The sequence below is a fragment of the Neophocaena asiaeorientalis genome, unplaced genomic scaffold, assembly GCF_003031525.2.
Source record: "Neophocaena asiaeorientalis asiaeorientalis breed wild unplaced genomic scaffold, Neophocaena_asiaeorientalis_V1.1 scaffold203, whole genome shotgun sequence".
In the NCBI taxonomy this organism is placed as follows: Eukaryota; Metazoa; Chordata; class Mammalia; order Artiodactyla; family Phocoenidae; genus Neophocaena; species Neophocaena asiaeorientalis.
This window is the reverse complement of record NW_020172776.1, coordinates 2,135,150-2,154,085: the sequence shown is the minus strand read 5'-3', so window position 1 is coordinate 2,154,085 and position 18,936 is coordinate 2,135,150. Positions and strand designations below refer to the sequence as shown.

The following is an 18,936-nucleotide window of genomic DNA, read 5'->3' as shown; positions in this document are numbered from 1 at the left end:
TCCTGTGATAAACCAGAATAGAAAAGAATATAAAAAGAATATGTATCTGTATAACTGAGTCACTTTGCTATACAACAGAAATTAAACACAACATTGTAAATCAAGTATACTTCAATAAAAAATTTTTTTAAAAACAAGTGTGGCCCACAACAACAGTTACTAGAATTTTTTTAGTCATATCTTTCTTTGTACAGTTTTATTTAATAATCCTAGGTTTTCTCACCTGGAGTTTATCCTTCCTCTTTCCATAATTAACATAAATAAGTCTCTTTCTCTCCATGGTTCTATTGTTTATACTTACTACAAATTAATTTCATTTCATAAAATTTAGTTTTATTAACGCTAAACTCAGAGTTTTTGTATATCCTAATTTAAACAAACAAAAAAGCTTTTATAGGAAAAGTGCTAAATGATATAAGATTGTATGAGCAAAATCCACTACTTTATATATAAATACCTCTCACCAGCAACAAATTTGTAACACTTTACAGGTGGTATGGTAAATTAATTTTCCTACTATTATGAAGTAGTTGGGAATAAAATAATATTAATGATTGAACATATTTAAATAAAGTCTTTTTAAAATTTTCAGTCTTCCTCTAAAATGTCTCATTTATTGAATTTACAGGGAAATGGCTAGCGTGCCAATCAATGGACAACCAAATCTTAATTTTTGGAGCACAGAACAGATTTAGATTAAATAAGAAAAAAATTTTTAAGGGCCATATGGTAGCAGGCTATGCTTGTCAGGTAGACTTTTCACCAGACATGAGGTAAGTTTAAACCTTCTCATGTATTCCTATATTCATATATAATGATATAAACTACTGCTGTACAAATAACACTGTACAAATCACTTTTATATATGTAATTGTATGAGAATTGTTCAGATTGTCAAAATGCCAGATAAAAGGCAAGAACAAATTAAGACAGCTACATCTGGCTTTTTTTTTAAGTTCTTTAGTCTGTCTCTTTATATTGTTCAGTTCTGTGCCCTTTAACCACATAATGAATCCCTGCCTTTATAGGCTATGTCCTACTTTCTTTCTGCGTTTCTAAGCAAGGCTGGAAGGACTGTAATCTCTATATTGCTGTGACTGAATGAGCACCAGAAGAATTAATCCTGTATTGTAGGGTTGAAATTAACAGTTTCACTACAGCTTTTCTGTGCTGAAACCTCAAATCCATCTTCTGGTCACACTAGATTTCTGAAGCCTACAGCCTTCCCAAGAGTGAAACTCTGCATTCATTCCCCTATTGTTAGCTCAAATATATGGGTATCACTAATTTAGAAATCCCTATAAACTTGTATGTTTAGCCTGGTAATTGGGATTTAGACTCCTACCTCTGAGTGAATCTTGGATATATTCAGAAGCTGTTGGGGCCAAAAATAATTATGAAGGTGGTAGAGTCCACTATAGTTGAATTGGTCTACATGTGTTTGCTGGCTCTGTATGAAATTGGTTCCCTTACACTGTTTCTGACTGTCTAGAGAGTGATTGTGATACCGCATTCACTGTGGCCCCTGGCTCTCCCAATCTTCCAAGTTAAAAATAATTTTTCACTCTTAGATTGGTCACTCAGTGGGGAGGTTTTCTGATAGAAGTTTAAATTATAGACTGCTTTATACTCTACCTTATTATTCTAAGTATTATATAATCACAGTGATTTTTTTACGTTAAGGTGAAAAAGATAAATTATTTCTCTGTTCCTCACCCACTTTACCAGTTGAAGGTGTTTGAATAATTTGAATTTATTTTTCTTCTCATTATAGCTATGTGATTTCAGGAGATGGAAATGGAAAATTAAACATCTGGGACTGGAAGACCACAAAACTCTACAGTAGATTCAAAGCTCATGATAAAGTGTGTATAGGTGCAGTGTGGCATCCTCATGAAACATCTAAAGTCATAACTTGTGGTTGGGATGGTCTCATTAAATTGTGGGATTAATGGGATTAATCCTTATACTATCTGGGATCATTTTTGATCCAATATCATATTTAACTATATTTAATTATTAAATGTGTTAAATGACAACTTGATTTACAGATTATGATTTTCTTACGTGGCCTTATGAAGTTGAACCATTGTTTAAAAAGAAAAAACTTTGTAAATTTGGCTCATATAATTTCATTGGCAACTTCATTTTGTTCTTTATAGATGTTATTTATACAGAGAATGACCATTAACTTTATATTTGACAAGTAGTTATTTTTGGCAGGCAGTTTGGGTTTACCCCCATGACGTACTGAAAGGATCCCTTTAGAGCTAAGAAGGAATCCCTAGTGGATTACCTCTTCAACAAAAAGGGAAGAACAGGGATGGTATAATTTAATGTGAATCTGTAAGAAGGATAAAACCACCCACAGTTATTGTTCCCATTATTTTCAGTGGGTCAAGTTCTAATCTTTCGGATTCACGAGTTCCACTATTTTTTATGACATATGTTGTGTCTATTTAGTTGTAAGCCAGCAATCTTCTCTGACTGCAGCATTCCTCTAATTATTAAACAATGTAAAATAAAAATCAGTCCAGAGTTCTTTCCTTGACTTTCTTCCTGATCAGTATAGACAGGATTGTATATAATTAGAGAATTACATTATTTTTGAAGATGGAACTCAAGAGGATGAATCAAGACTGAACTGTATTTGTATTTACTGTCCAATAAAGACCTGGCTACACTTTCAAAAATCAGGGTCTCCTAGGTCACTCACCTCTTCACTGTTGTTACTACTGAAATACTCCTCATAGGAGATTGGATGTGAGGACATAGTTCAAAATGTCAACTTGTAATTTCTTTGAAGCTGTATGTTTTATCTATTAAAATTAATGATTTTTTTATGAATATATTCAATAAAACTTTTTAAGATTAGAAAAATTTTAAACTTCTTTCCAAATCTTTGGGTAAAATTGACACTCCAGAAAGATGGCTAGGTTTCCCAGTTTGAGAAGCAGGGACTGTGATTGGTTAAAAAAATTTTTTCTCAACTTCAGATTGTGAAATCCAGATAGCCTCTTAAATATAGTAACCAAGAGCACTTTAGTTTGACAAGACATTTCTCCTGTCTTTTTACAAATCTATGTTAGATGTTTGAATGTAGTGTTAAATATTTCAATACCATGCTGTAAAAGACTGGTTCATAGCTGCTCAGAGTGCTGACTTGGAGACCAGAATCATGCTGAGTGTTGATATCCTAGGAACATCATTAGCTCTGAGTCCTGTGCTATCAAGAGCAGTTCATGCTCCATACCCTTAGAACTTCCATTTTTAAACATTAACTTCAAAAAGACCTGGTGTAGATGACCAGGTGCTATAGCCACATATAAATAAATTTCAAAGAAGAAAATAGAAAAAGAGAATAAAAGTGGTGGAGATGTATTTTTGGACACACAGGCACTCAAAGAAATAAGAATACACTGCCTGGCTGCTGTTATTTCTATTTCTTTATCTGCTGGGAAGGGTGCCTACCATTTCCTGGAGAGGAAAAAATTCAGACAGGAGCTTTTCTTTAGTCCCAACCACTGGTTTTAACAAATGTGAATTACTGAAATATGATGAGACAAAAAGTTAATCATACATTTGAACTATCTTGTTCAGCACCAGTACTGTGTATGTTACAAATCATAATTTCAAAATATGGGTTTACTTCATTGTGTTTTTAACTGTTTCTAAACTAAGGAACTGTATATAAAAGCTGTCGCTTTTTTTAAAAGACTGTATTTTTAAATAAAGCACTTTTGTAGAAAGTGTTATCAAAATTTTCGTTCTTAGTCTCCTTTTAAGTCTTAACTCTGAGACACTAAACCATTTGCATATTTTAAATGGGTCATTTTGATTTTCTGGGGAGAAATGCTTTAAAGGTGAGTATAGAATATTAATGGGTTTATTCTAAATAAATGACAAAAATACAGGGCAGTGTCCTCAGAGCACATAGATTAAGTTTAACACAGTCCATATTTATTCACTTGGTGCCACTGAGTCATGATTGCATCCATTTTAGAGTATACAAATGAGTGGGGTTCTTTTCCAGCATAAGAAAGTTTACAGATTATGTTATGACTGGAATTAAGTGGTTACCATCTGGCTCCTTTTCCTCACTGCAACCCTTTTGTCACACCCAGGACAGATTTCCTTCCGAAAAGTTAGAATAAAAGTGATGCTTTAGTGAAGGTTTAATGAATATTTCAATACTGAAGCACAGGCTGAGAATATGTTGTCCTAAATAGGGAGCCCGTTTTAAGATAAGGAACAGGGCGTAGCCTCAAACAGGCATTTCTCTAAGTAGAACAGTATAGAGTGATTTTTGAGGATACATTGTGAGGCTGGTTGATGTCCTTAGCATGTTTACTAATTACCTGGAAGAAAACATGGACAATGAAATAGCAAACCCTTGGATGGTAGCTGTAAGAATTGCAACACTAGCAACAATTATAGAGACTCTACTTGAAGAATACTGTTTCTCAGAGTGTAGACTGAGAACCACCTGGAGATGGTGTCACTTACTGAGATACAGAATTCAGAAGAAAGTAATGGTTGGTTAAGGAAACCATAATGAATTCAGGTATGGAGAAGGGAAGTGTGAAGTGCCATCCAGGCCAAAATATCCATCAGCAGTATTAACTTTGGGTCTCAAAGTGAGACCTAGGGAACATTGATGCTATATTTCATCAAAGATGCAGGTTTTTCACATTTTTAACATCTCTGAAATAGGGCTATGTCTTAAAATCAATGATGTGTCATAGTTTAATTGGTGGCATTCTTTCTTAATGGATCATGAAATAACTGATGAAATACAGTGTAAACAAGGCAATTACTAAGGGACCTAAGAAGAAGAAGAGAAGATCCAGGGGAAAGAAGATTCCATCTTAGCAGCTGGTTCAAAATTCATGTTATCAAATATTTATTTGATCAGTGGGTAAATAAAGTGAATGAACTAGCAAACGACTGCAATTTTACAAATACTATATATTCATTCCCTGGTTCAAAGCACTTTTAGTAAGTTCCCCAGATGATATGCACACTAAGAATGAGAATTAGTGGAGTCTGAGTTTATCTTGAGTATTTCAGAAACTACAGTTTAGAGTGTGTAAACTCAGAGAAATTTAGCTAACCAAAAATATGTACACGTGTGTGTGTGTGTGCATGTATTTACATGCATGTATGTATGTGAATATGATATACATTTTACATGTTTATGTGTACACCTTCCATGTTCAAAGTCACTTTAATAATTGTAGAAACAATTTTCTCAATCTAAACACTGAAATTTTATCTGAAACTTAAGTCACAACTTGCAGCCAGAGTCCTTAGAGTGGCTTTATTTTTAGTGACAAAGTGATAACTCCTTTGCTTTTACAGCTTCCTATAACTGCAATAACTGTCTTCAGATGATTTTTTAGCTCCCCACATCCTACTCTCCAACCTTCAGCATTTTTGAGATCTGAGGGACTAACTCAAATCTCAAACATTTTGTATTTAAGTATGTGTTCTAGTATAGCACTAATAGAAATACATGAGCCATATATATAATTTTTAATTTTCTAATGGCCACATTAAAAAGGGGATATTAATATAAATAATATATGATCCAAAATATTCTTTCAACATTCAATTATTTTTTAAATTAATATTTTACTTTTCTCATACTAAGTCAGATCTGGTGTATATTTTACGCTTAACAGCACATCTCAATGCAGACACTAAATTTTCATCAAATATTTTATCTGTTTCACACAAAGTAGATTTACATGCCTAAGTTGTTCCAAACAGACCTACTAAGAGTTTTCTAATAATTGAATCAAGTATAAGTTTTTAACTTAATTAAAAGTAAATAGAATTTAAAATTCATCTCCTCAGTCATACTAGCCACATGCTAGATGCTCAGTAGCAGCATGTGGCTGCTGGTTACCATACTGTCCATACAATTCTAGTACCACTTTTTACACACAGTGGCTCAAATACCCAGCTTTACTGCTTCATCTTCTGAAAGACATTTTAAGGTTCAAACTACTCATGTCTTATTTAAACAATATAAATGTTCATATTTTTCTGTACTACATTTTGGACAGTTTCCTCAGGTTTATCTTCCAGTTCACTTTTACAGTCTCTTCAGCTGTGTCTAATCTGCTGTTTAATTCATTAAACTCATTCCAGTGACTATTTTCCCTTTGTGGTAGGTCTATTTGTACTTTTTTATATCTACCTGTTCTTCATATGTCTTATTTTTTATGGTTTCTATATAGTCTTTTATGCCTTTAATCACATCAAATAATTTATATTATACTTTCTTTAAGATTGTTATTCTGTTATCGCAAATTCTTGGACTGAAAATCCCAGTGTATAATGTGTCTGTTAACTTTATCTCATGGTAGGCCATTTCCTTGTCAGTTGTAATTTTTTATTAGGAGTTCATCTTACGTGGGTCTTGTTTTTTGGAGGAAATACTTTGTAGTCCAATTTGAAGAGTCCCTTTGAGTGGTTTTACATTTGCTTCTGCCATGTACCCCTGAGATATCACCCCCTAGAACCAGTTTTATATCTAAATTTTTCAGCTTATGGATTTCTTAACCACGTGATTATGGATTCAACTCTTTAAACAGGCTGAAGTTTTCAAATTCTCATGAGAAAACTTGATTTTCTCCAGAGCTACAGCAAGGGTAGACTTCCTTGTGCTTGGAGGAAGGGAGATAGGGGTAGTTTTTAGAACCCTCTTCCATCGAGATTGTAGCCCTCCAAGGGTCCCACTGCTTCAAGTATCTCACTCAGTTCCAATCCTTTCCCCCAACATAGCAGGCCTTATCTCTAATGCTCTAGGCCACTGGCCATCACTGGTATACTGAACTAGGACCACTGCAGTGTAGATTCCTGCTCTACTTCTCTGGTTCTAGGGTCCCCCGGGCTTTTTGTGCCTGAAGATTTTTCTTTCTTGGGCATTCATATATGTACATAAACACATACACATACATACATAGATAAATGCATACATATATATTCACACATATACATACAGAAGGATCACCATAAAGATATATACTTAATCTAGTATCTTTGGATATTGCCACTTTGTTAGGATAGTCTAAAAAGACAGAAGTGTAAACAAGTGCAGTCTGAAACATTCTGATTTTTAGAACCTTGTGAGTTTAAGTGTGTTATCCTAAAAAGGTACTTTACCTAAGGGCACTTCACTTGATGACTGGAGAGGCATCATAATGGATTCATCTTTTATCTGGGGCTTTTCTTCTGAATAAACATATCATTTGGATTTTCCTGAATTTATCCTAAGACTTTATAGCACACAAATCAAGAAATTACCTAACCACTGTCTAAGCCTTCTCTAATCATAAAATGCTAGAATAATGAGATTTTCAAGCTAGAAGAAACCTTAGAAATCAAATATTCCAACCTAAGATAAGAAAATAGGCCGATGAGGGTGATGAATTGCTTGGTATCACGCAGCTGGTCAGCAGCAGGGTCAGAATCTTTCTCCCTTCATCCTGCTATCCTTTCTCTTCTACATACTGCCACTTAAGTGTGTATTTTTAAAACTGTCAGATTTGTGTTGTAATCTTTGTGGCTTTCACTGAGGTAGTTTTAAAGACTGTATTTATTTCATCTTTTAGTAAAACAGAACCTATAGCTAAAGAGATTCTCATAGCCTCTTCCTTGAGAGTTAGACCTAATGGTAACTGCCCGAAAGGACTTTTCTTGGTCAGACTTCAAATATCCTGGAGAACATAATACCCTCTCTCACCTTGTTTGTACTCTTTGAACAACTACCTTAAATTTTGTTGTCCTAAAAAAACAATGTGATTTTAATCATTTCTGTAGAAATACCAGCCCCTGTCCTTTACATCATCATACCTTCTTTCTCTCATAAACTGAAAAATATTCTCCATGCTACTGTGAGTTGTGACCAAATACACTGACTCTAAAAAGTGTGTTTTCTGGGAATTGGTTAAAAAAAAAGGACAATGAGGAATGAGCAAGGAAGATTGAGGTTTTATATCCTAGGGTACCTTCTAACAATACTTGAGCCTTTAATTATTATTGTATTTATTCGATTCAATTATTATATAGCTCTCAAGTCCCTGAGGTCAAGAAAGATCTTCAGGTTAGCATCCTTTAATCAGGAATGAGGACTACTGCAAGCAGTGCAATAAACAACCATGTCAAGAAAAGGACAAATTGTGCCTAAAATTAAATTAACCAAAATGAGAAATATTGGTCCATCTAAATTCCAAAGACATTTTTAATACCAGAAAAAAAGTCAATAACAAATGATGATGAAATAATTTCACTGAAAAATCCTTTGTGAAATAGCTTTCTTTATATTCATATTCAACAATATTTATGGAGCACCTTTGACCTAGCAGGCTCCATGGTAGGCACTGGGAATACTGACATGGTGTTTACCCTCACGGAGCTTACAGTCTGCTGGGAAAGCCATTACACAAGCAGATCCATTAAAGTAAAAGGAGCGTGAAGCGGGGGAGAATAGAAGACATTGTAAGGAGACATAGCTAGGGGCCTTCAATATGGGAGTCCCTGAGAAAACGATGTTTGATCTGACACCAATCCTTGAGAAGTAATACTTTCTTGTACAGATAACTAATAGCTTATTTTTATTGATACATAATTGTGGTTTCTCAATAATGTTATGGAACCCACTTGGACTTTTGGATATACCCACCTAGGGGCGATGTCAAAATATCCAATGACTGGTAACGCATGACACAGAGCAGTTAGAATAGAACCTAAACACAGGGATGGTGCAGGGTCCTGGAGGATGCCTATTGTGCTGTGCATTAATTGCTTGATCTTGGGGCAGTCTGGGTGTCTTGTGGGAGGCAATGCAGTGGAGGAGAACCTCTGGAGGACTGAGGACCACAGTCATTCACCAACTCTGCTCCCTGGTACATACTGATTGCATATCTGTCCTATATATACTGAGTTTCTGTATTAAAATAGTCTAGATTAGAATCCAAACTTAACAGGAAAAAAAACCCTTATTACTTCAGACAATCTTATTGCATAAAACCAATCACTAAGAAAAACTTAAAATACTTTATATGAGAATATAAATTGCTAGTTTTATACAGCAATTAGTTTTAACAAGTGTTGGGAACTAGCATTTCTCCATACAGCGCTAAATATAAAGTGTGACAATATTAAGCTTGCTTGATTTCTTTTCTTAAGGACAGAAATATAATAAAATTATAGAATTTCTAAATTTAAGCAGTTTAAGAATATCTTGAATCTTTGGATTACGATTTCATGTGATAAGTAAAGTTCAAATACCTCTTTAAGTGTAAGAAAAAGGAACATATTTTAGCATACAATTAAATGCACTGAATTCACAAAGAACTAGCAATTGGCTAGTACAAAAAAGAATTATGTCATTGCTTAAAAGGCAAAATAAGTTTATCTCCAAAAGAAGAGAATTATATTACGTAATTGAGCTTGTAGGTACCTACCACTGTATAGTCAAGTAGAATAATCTGTTTAAATGAGGCCTTCATTTTTCATCTGGAGAAATATGACGACGAGGCTGGCTCCCTGGTATTAATTCAAGCTTTGCAAAATCCAAACATGTAATACTTAGGAAATGCAAATCTTGTACTGTATTTACTATATACTAAAATCTTATAGTCAAAGCAGAAATGCTTACATGAATAACTGATTTGGACTAAACACTGTAAATTCATGAATTTGCTTTTGTTCCACCCTGATGTAAATACTAGTGGACCTTCAGTCAATTCTAACAGAAGTTTGTTTATCTCTTCCTGGTTCACTTCATTTGAACTATGTCAAATAGTTACAAATATTTATATGATAACCTATTATAACTGTGTCAAATACAATCACTCTAAGAAAAGGGAGAATGGGAAAATTGTTTTTCTTTGACTTTAATCTCAAATTGTGATTTAGCACAACCTTTTGTGCTAAAAGGTTGACCTCTGAATCTCTTACATCCTCATATGTCTTTCATCCAAAAAGGAACAGTTTTTAAAATCATTTGAGAAGAGCATTATTAAATTTCTATCTTCAGATTCATTTATGAGCACTGCTCTGGTAGGAGTTAATTAAGAGATGTATGTCACAGATATTCACATCTGACCTCATATATCTGCAGGTCAAAGGCGAGTTTGAAACAAAGGAAACTTACACTACACTTCCAAGTGACTGGGCCTTCCCTAAAATCTAGGAGCAAAGTGTGGCATATTGGGACCAATGAGGGCCAAGGGTCATTTCCAGGACTTGCAAGATCTTTCCTGGCAACCTGAATATATTGACAGAGAAGCTGTTGGGACCCCATATTTTTTCAGGAAGCCTCCATTTGGTGGGCACATTTTAATTAAGTAGATTGTTTAAATTAAACCTGCATGCTACAAAAATGATCCCAACTCTAACAGATTTGCAGGTCTGGTATTAGTAAATTTGTAGGCTTTTCTTCCCATTTACTAATAGGGAGGCAAAAATATGTCCCTACGTTTGTCAAAGGCTATTGAAGCAGACGGAGGAGGGGCCCTGCATGGGCTTTGGGATCTGGCAGTCTGAGATATGGATTCCTGCTTTACCATTTGAATAATCTGAATAAGGTATTTTAACCTCTCAGAGTTTCCTTACCTGTATAATTGGGAAAATTACACTTCCTTATAGGACTGTTTGGAGAATTAGGAATAATCTATGCACAGTACTGGGCACATAGTAAGCTCTCAATGAATAGCAGCTCTTGATTTTGTATGTTTGTTTTTTGTATTTTGTTTGTGTTGTTTTTGTGGTGCTCCTGGCACCTAGGGGGAGGGCCAGGGATGCTGCTAAACATCCTACAATGCACAGAATGGCCCTCCCTCCCCCAACAAAGAATTATCCAGCCCCAAATGGAAATAATGCTGAGGTTAAAAAACCCTGGCCCACACAATAAACATAATAATTCTAGAGGCAGGGAAACCATAGCAACAGTCAGAATATTCATCACAAATTTCAAACTCTCCATGAAGGGAATGAAGGACAGTCTTAGAAAAAAAATCATAAAATAAGTACAAATAACAATTGAACAGGCTGCCTAGTAGGTGGGTGTGGGTGGGTGTGTTTGGGATTTATTTTGAGTTTGTCTTTATTTTTTTCTTAACAGTACTTCCATTCTTGCTTCAGATATATATAGTGTGATGAAGTCAATGTTCTGCACCACCAATCCGGAATCAATGGTAACCCGTCCTGTACAAAGGGGACTTTAATCTTCAATCCCATGAGTTAAAAATCTTGGTATGAGTGTGAATACATCTAAAACCTAGTCACACTAACTAGATACTTAAGATTAGTATACTTCATACCTTGGTATATAAGAAGGGTTAAAAATTTTAATGTATAAAAAGATCTGTGTTTACTGTAGAAAATTTTTATTAAAAAATGAAAGACAATCTGTGATATAATCCAAACAGGACTGAAGTTAACTTTGTTTTGGAGGCCACACCATGCAAACTAACAGTAAAAACCACTTTTGAGTTTGATAAACTTTTTGTACTTTTGAAATGCCTAGGGACATTGAAAGCAACTAAACTGTTATTTCAAATCAAAGTTATTCAAGCTGGTCCTCTCACTTCAATGACTTTTATTAGTGTACTATAAGTTTTAATATAAAAAACCTCATTTATATTTTAAAAAATCATCACTACTAATTCAGAAAGTCTTATTCCCTTTTGAACCCAAGTTAGTAAGATGATATAACTCTATTGTATTTTGGTTTCTCACCTGAGGAATGGTATTTTCAAACCACTGCAAAAAGCAAAAAGCCAACCCAGGGCATGTCTGGGGTGGAAGAAGGTAAAACGATGGGGAGAAGGAATCGAGGTCTAGTAGTAATCAGTATTTTATGCTCTCCCAAAATTTCTTAAATGAACAGTGTATGTATGTATTCCTGCTCGCTTGGGATATAAAAAATACCAGAAGATGTACTTAATTTATAATAAGGTAATAATTTGATTTATTTTTATACTATTTATTTGAAATAGGATTTTTGAAAATCATTTGTAGGGGTAAATGTCTAATCCTATAAATAGAAATGATAGAGATTGTTTGAACTACTGAGAACATGCATGATCTGCTTAATTAAAAAATATATACAAAAAAGGATTGGTATTACCAAAACACACTGTATCTGTCCCGGGAAAGAGAGAGACTCTGGCCCTCAGGCCACAGGCTTACAATGAATGCAAACTGGCAGCAAGGAAAAACTTAATCTTGGAGATAACAAAAAAAAAAAAAAAGATTTGACACCATAGGCAAGTCGGAGGTTGAGAAATCAGGTTTGAAGACACCCAAGTTCTGCTTTGTGTTTAGTTTCATAGGAACAGAGGGTTTTAAGGCTGAGCATGAAAAGAATCCTGAGTTGAATAACTTGATACTCTAGTCTTTTAAACTCAGTTACAGAATTTGGTGTGTCTGAGTTCCCAGAAACCAGAATCAGTGGTTCTTATAAAGTCACAGCATGGCCTCAACAAAAACTGAAGAAGAATAATTGAAATCTACAAGGCTGTAAAGAATGTTATTGACACAGTGAACAAGAAAATCCTAGGAAAAGGTGAGTTAACATCAAATGAAAGGCCCTATATTAAACAGCAGGCTACACATTTAAGGATCTCATCAACCCAGTGAAAACAGAAATGTGATATAATTTCTTTTTCATGGTGGTAAATTCATGGATTACAGATACATAATTAATTTTAGGGAAAACTAAGATAAGTGTGGGATTATCTTCCAAGCTGAAATGAAAGAGGACAAGCATCCCCACTCTGTCAGAGGCAGACAGGCAAAGAGCCTGGGTTTGGGCAGATGGAGATTGACTACCGTGGCACTCCTGTGTCCATCCCCTCAGCAAGTGTTAACTGTTCCCCTACCATGTGCGAGATGCCAGGCTACGTGTACTACAAAGGCAATAACACAATCCCTGCCTCAAGCAGGTCACAGGCTAGTGGGAGACTGGACAAGTAAACCAGAATAACTAGAATCATGGACATGATCCATGCTGCAAATATTTCCTTGAGTTGTTGATGAGCTCCTGCATCCTATTTCCATCTTGTATTCACCCAACTCAGAGTATAACAGCTACTCGCATTGAAAATATCTTTCTTCAGGAATAGCTGAGGTTTAGATAAATCTTTGTAACTGTGAAAAAGCCTAAAATCCTGTAGTTCTAACTCTTTGAGGAGGCTGTACCAGAACCGCACAACAGTGCTGTCACTGCCACTGACCTCAAACCCGGGCCAGTGGAGATGGATCTCAAAGATGAGCTGTCCAATTTGTTCAAGGACATCTTCCAGAATAAGATTTTCCAAAACTTTCCATTCTGCGCTTTCCAGATCTGCTTTGAGAACATCAATCTGTAACAAAATGATGAAATGAGATTAGCAGAGTCAATAAACATTGTTAAACATACCACTGATATCAGAAGCATCACTGTGTAGCTACCTTCCAAGAAAGTAGAATTTTTCAAATTTTAGAGTTAGAAGTCTTTTTCAAATGGTCACTTATGACATGAATTCCTAACCTTACACCACACCAAATATTAATATACAAATAATGAAATACCAGTCAGAAATCATGATGGACCTTCTTACTCTCTGCCCAGTGGGAATGGATGTCCAAGAAGGAGATGCTGGAGCATGTATATCACAAAGAACCATGTCCACAGCCTCTCCCCAGCAACCTATATGCTGCTCAGAGGAACCCAGGCCATGTCCTGGCAGAATGGTAGCCTGCAGGGAGGAACTAACAAAGGGCCACTGCCTACAGGAACCATCTCAAAAAACCTTACTCCCCACCAACTTCATCAGGATTGGAAGCCAGGGAAAGAGTTCTCAGGTATCTGAATTCTGGACTTGAAAAAGAAAATTATTAACATTATTCCATGATTGCTTTAAAAAGTATATACCAGTACAGTGTTCTAAAAAAATTTCTAATAAAACCATTCTCTGTTCATTTAATGAACACACGTTCACATTCCAGGTGAAATGGAACATAGGAAGAAGAGTAGGGTGGGAGAGATTTTGCAATTAATCAAGCTACGAGAAGCAGCTCCTTTCTGCTGACTTTGCACAAAATCCGTTAGAATAGCAGAATACCAAATACTTCCAGAAAGCAATGAAAGCTAATTACTTTGCTCCTGGCACTATGCTAAGTGCTTCACCTCGCAATATTCACTTACTCCTCTCAACAAGTCTACAAGGGTGTATCCCTATTTAAAGCTGAGAAAACCAGACTCAGAGATTAATCCATCCTCAGTCACATAGCTTGAGAGACAGTGGTGAACTCTGAACTGAGTCTGTCTACATGGCCCATGTTCTTAACCACGACATGAATTCCCATAAACCACAAGAGGAAAAATGGTAACTCAGAGTTCCTAAAAGGCTTTGGTTTGGAAAATAAGGTGCTACTGGAGAGGGAGTATGGGTCAGTGAGTACAAGTATTGTTATCAGCATCGCCATTTTACACTGGAAAGCAGAGCACCTTCCAGCTTAAAGAATCACTTTCCACATACATTATCTCAGCAAAACAGCCCTATAGGTAAGCAAGGATTTGGTAAAAATGACTTTTCTGCTGCCAAGAAATGGAGGGGGAAGTTAAAGGGGATAATTTGACCACACAGAGGAAGGCTGGCACATTCAGACACAAACTGGAATAATTAACATGCAGGGAATCACTGCAATAGAGCAAAGCCTATAGTTCCAAGAGGTGACAAGCAAAACCCTAAACAGCTCTTCAGCAAGTTGCTAACTGAAGTCACCAAAATCCTCCCCATGAACGTGAAGTATCTTTGACTTTTCAGAAGGATGAATAAGAACCAAGGCCAATCCTGCCCCAGCCTCTCCTTTCTCTCCGTGCATGTCTATTTGACAAGCTTCTCATTTGCAGCTGAGACGTGAGGCTCTCAGTGAACGGTAAAATTCCTTGTGTCATTTCCGAGTTGACTGGAGGAGATGCAAAGAATTCAGATATAATTGATCCAAGAAAATGGCCTTTGCCTGGCATATTGAGACCCTACAGGAGAGGCTTTCACTCACTTGCCACCTGGTCCACCAGAGAAAGAGTGATAGTAACAACCCCAAGAATATCAGGAGGCCTTAGAAAAGGCCTCCATAAACCAGATTTTTTGTTGTTGTTGTTGTTCAATGCTTCCAAAATCAAAGGGAAAAGTTTAAAGAAACAAAAGCAACTTTCTTTTCTAAAATGAAGCGAGCAAAGGCAGGTTTCATGTGAACATATACAAGGCTGAAATAATTCTCATGAATTGGACACAATAGAGTTAATTCACTCTTTTTTTTATCTCTGCTGCCCTGGCGCATCCTTGGCTTTGTTTAATCTTCAAAGTTTTAAGCAGAATATTCCTGAATTAGGGTAATTAGGCTGCCAAAAGATATATTAAATCAAAACTTCACAGAATTTTTTAACTTATACAGAAAATATCCAAAATTCAAAATCAACATTTGTTGTGTCAGTTCACATAGTCAAGAATATCTTAGGTTTCTTACAGGTTTATTTTTTACTATGGCTTTCTGTGAGTTTGGATATATTGAATGTGATCAATAAATCAAAGTATTAGAGGGGCAGAGTAAACTTAATCAGCCTAAAATTGGCCTAAAAATTATATTGGTGAAGTGTAGAGGAATATACTTATTTTTTCAATCATATTTTTAAAACAAGCTATCAATCAGAAGTTATGAGCAACTGGACTAGAGCCCGCATGCCACAATTAATGAAGCCCGCGCGCCTAGAGCCCGTGCTCCCCAACAAGAGAAGCCAGCCCAGTGAGAAGCCCGCACACTGCAACGAAGAATAGCACCCCCTCACCGCAACTGGAGAAAGCCCGCGCACAGCAACGAAGACCCAACACAGCCAAAAATAAATAAATAAATTTATATAAAAGAAGTTATGTGCAACTGGAAAAAAACAAATTATTAGGCTAAGTCATAGCAAATACATGCTTTCTTTAGAAATGCAGTTTTCATTTACAAAATGCTATTCCAACCAAAGAGCAAAATGTATTTCAAACATGACCACACTCCCCCACCCCCTTTTGAATCCAGTGACTGAAAATTCTCCACTTCAATCAGAATTATAAAGGTTGATCTAAATCATGCAGCCCAGGGGTAGTACAGCACTGAGGAAGACATAGCTCTTTCCTATTTTCCAGCCTTAGCGCACAGAGAGCCAAATGCAGTGAATAAAACACGGTTTTCTCTTCCAGTGTGCTTTTTCTATTTCTTGCATTTCAGAATGTTCTATTACCACAGCTATTTTGCAAGTGTAATTTCTATTATTACTGCGTAATGCACCCAATATTGTTGTTATTATAAGGTGCTAAACATCTCTGAATAAGGTATGCCACTCTTAAGATTCTAATATCAGCTTTCAACAATTATGGCACTAAAAATCATGCAAATTACTATATCGGAATAATCAAGTGCCAATCCTAATACAGTTAGGTTAAATCAGGTTTCTTGAGAAAAACAACTAAATGTTAGCTCTCTGTAAACTCTGGAATAACTGAGGACATATTCTCAAAGGAAGTAGATGAAGCAACCTATTTGGTATAAATTCAGAGGCATTAAAGTAGTCCTCCCATCAAAGTTATCTCCTTTTCCTTGTGCCTGAAATATATAATAAATCACCTTTTATAGAATTTTTGAGGAAATGAGAATTTTAATTTTAACTGGATTAAGATGTGAGGCCATCTGGCAGCTTCCTCTTCATGGGCACAGTTTATCCTGTGTTCATCCACCCAGAAATGCAGAGATGAGAGGAAAGGAGGGTAAGGTGCACTGGCATGGGTATTAGTTTGCTAGGACTGGTGTAACAAAGTACCACAGATTGTGTGGCTTCAAAAATAGAAATGTGTTGTCATTTCTGGAGGCTAGATGTCCAAAATCAAGGTGTCCAACACTGTTGGTTCCTCTGAGAGCTATGAAGGATACTCTGTTTCATGCCTCTCTCCTAGCTCCTGGCGGTCTGCTGGCAATCTTTAGCATTCCTTGGTTTCTTCATCTCTCTATGTCTTCATCTTTATACAACGTTATTCCTGTGTATGTGTCCAAATTTCCCCTCTTTATAAGGACACCAATCATATTGGATTAGGGACCCACCCCCCATCATTATGACCTCATTTAAACTAATTACGTCTGGCTTGACTCTGACTCTATTTCCAGTTATGATCACATTCTGAAGAACCAGGGTTTGTGACTTCAACGTACGTATTTTGGGAGGACACAACAGTGTTTGAAGTAACTACTGCTATAGAGCTTTGGCAAATATGTGTCAGGAGCCAGTTTTCTGGGGCCAGTGCCTAGGGAAAGTGTCCTGTACCAGAGATCCAAGGGCAAGCAACTATCTGAGGGAATTATGGATGTTGTCCTGCTGGTCCCCTACATCAGCCAACACTGACAGCTCCAATCTTGCTAAATGTCAAACCCAAGGCAGATCAACAAGCCCCCAAAGCCAATTAAAACCATCATCATGAAACCCCTTTGCTTCATTCCCTGGGTCTTTCTTGGCCACACAACCAGGCCCAGCAGGTGTGGCTCCTGTTTGGCACCCTCTTGTTCCCTAGCCCATCCCTCTCCCTCCTCTGGAACTCCTTCAGGCAGTCAGTGTCCTCATGCCTACAGCTCCCCACCTGAGCCTTTTCCCCTTTGAGGGGGTTCTCCAGCAGGATAGGAAGATTTTGTTACATGCCTGCTAACTTTCAAGAGGGCAAAAGTGGAAGCTGCAACACCAGCATCATTTCTGCTGCATTCTATTGGCCAAAGCAAACCACGAGGCTAGCCCAGATTCAAGGGGAGATGAAATAGATGCCACTCTTGAGGGGAGGAGTGGCATACACAGAAACGAGGAGATAGTCATTGTTCACATCCATGTCTGCAGATAATTGACCCCAATGATTGAAAACAATATTATTTTATATACAAATCCATGAATGGACTACAGTATTACCATAGACATGAGCCTTAAATAAACACAAGCAACACTCCAGGAAAAATGAAGAATAAAGCCTTTATTCATCAGAATATTATTAAAGAAGGGACATTAGGGTATTCCCTGGCAGTCCAGTGGTTAGGACTCCATGCTTTCACTGCTGAGGGCCCGGGTTCAATCCCTAGTTGGGGAACTAGATCTCACAAGCCTCGTGGTGCAGCCAAAAAAAAAAATAAGGGACATTAATTAAAACATGGTATTTTCTGTTAGATCTGGCTTTCCTTGGAAGTTGACAGAGAACCTGGGATATCCAATGGATTAAAGATGACTAATAAAGAAAATTCTGAAAAGAACAAGTAAACATGTATAAGTCCTAGATATATTAGTCTACTAGGGCTCCTATAACAAAATACCACAGACTTGAGTGACTTAACAACAGAAATTTGTTTTCTCACAGTTCTGGAGGCTGGAAGTCCTAGATCAAAGTGTCAATAGGTTTGGTTTCTCCTAAGGTCTCTCTTCGTGGCTTGCTGAAGGCTGCTTCCTCACTGTGCTCACATGGCCTTTCCTCTGTATGAGCACTCCTGGTATCCCTTCCTCTTCTTATAAGGACATCAGTCCTATTGGATCAGGGCCCACTCTTACAACTTCATTTAACCTTAATTACCTCCTTAAAGGCTCTATGACCAAACACAATCATACTGAGGGTAAGTGCTTCAATTTGTGAAATTTGGGGGGGGACACAATTCAGTCCATAACAGATATAAAACAGGTATTTTTGCTGTACTTTATTTAGAGGCAACCAGTATCTCTGCACAAAGAGTTTTAAAATACATCCCTGTTACTGCTATGGCAGGCCGGTTGCTAGAGAGGGCCAGCAGTTCTTCTTGCATAGCTAATGGCTACTCCAGTTCTGGGTAGTAAAAATGTGAGCCATCTAATTAATTGAAGGTAAGTCATAGACA

The 18,936-nt window shown here is 36.6% G+C and overlaps 2 protein-coding genes across 3 annotated transcripts in view; one reads left to right on the top strand and one right to left on the bottom strand.

Annotated features, from left to right (window-relative positions):
• The window catches only part of CDC40 (cell division cycle 40), a 54,896-nt gene extending 51,141 nt beyond the window's left edge, over positions 1-3,755 (top strand). The window contains exons 15-16 of one of the 2 annotated variants that reach the window (XM_024740931.1): positions 629-773; positions 1,775-3,755. In XM_024740931.1, coding sequence (XP_024596699.1) covers positions 629-773; positions 1,775-1,952 — 323 coding nt within the window. In that variant the 3' untranslated portion in view covers positions 1,953-3,755. The remainder of the gene's footprint in view (positions 1-628; positions 774-1,774) is intronic. The other variant, XM_024740930.1, reaches the window with a different exon arrangement.
• Positions 3,756-11,400: 7,645 nt separating this feature from the next.
• The window catches only part of METTL24 (methyltransferase like 24), a 107,601-nt gene continuing 100,065 nt past the window's right edge, over positions 11,401-18,936 (bottom strand). The window contains 1 exon segment of the mRNA XM_024740954.1: positions 11,401-13,382. Within this exon segment, the coding sequence (XP_024596722.1) occupies positions 13,068-13,382 (315 nt within the window). The 3' untranslated portion in view covers positions 11,401-13,067.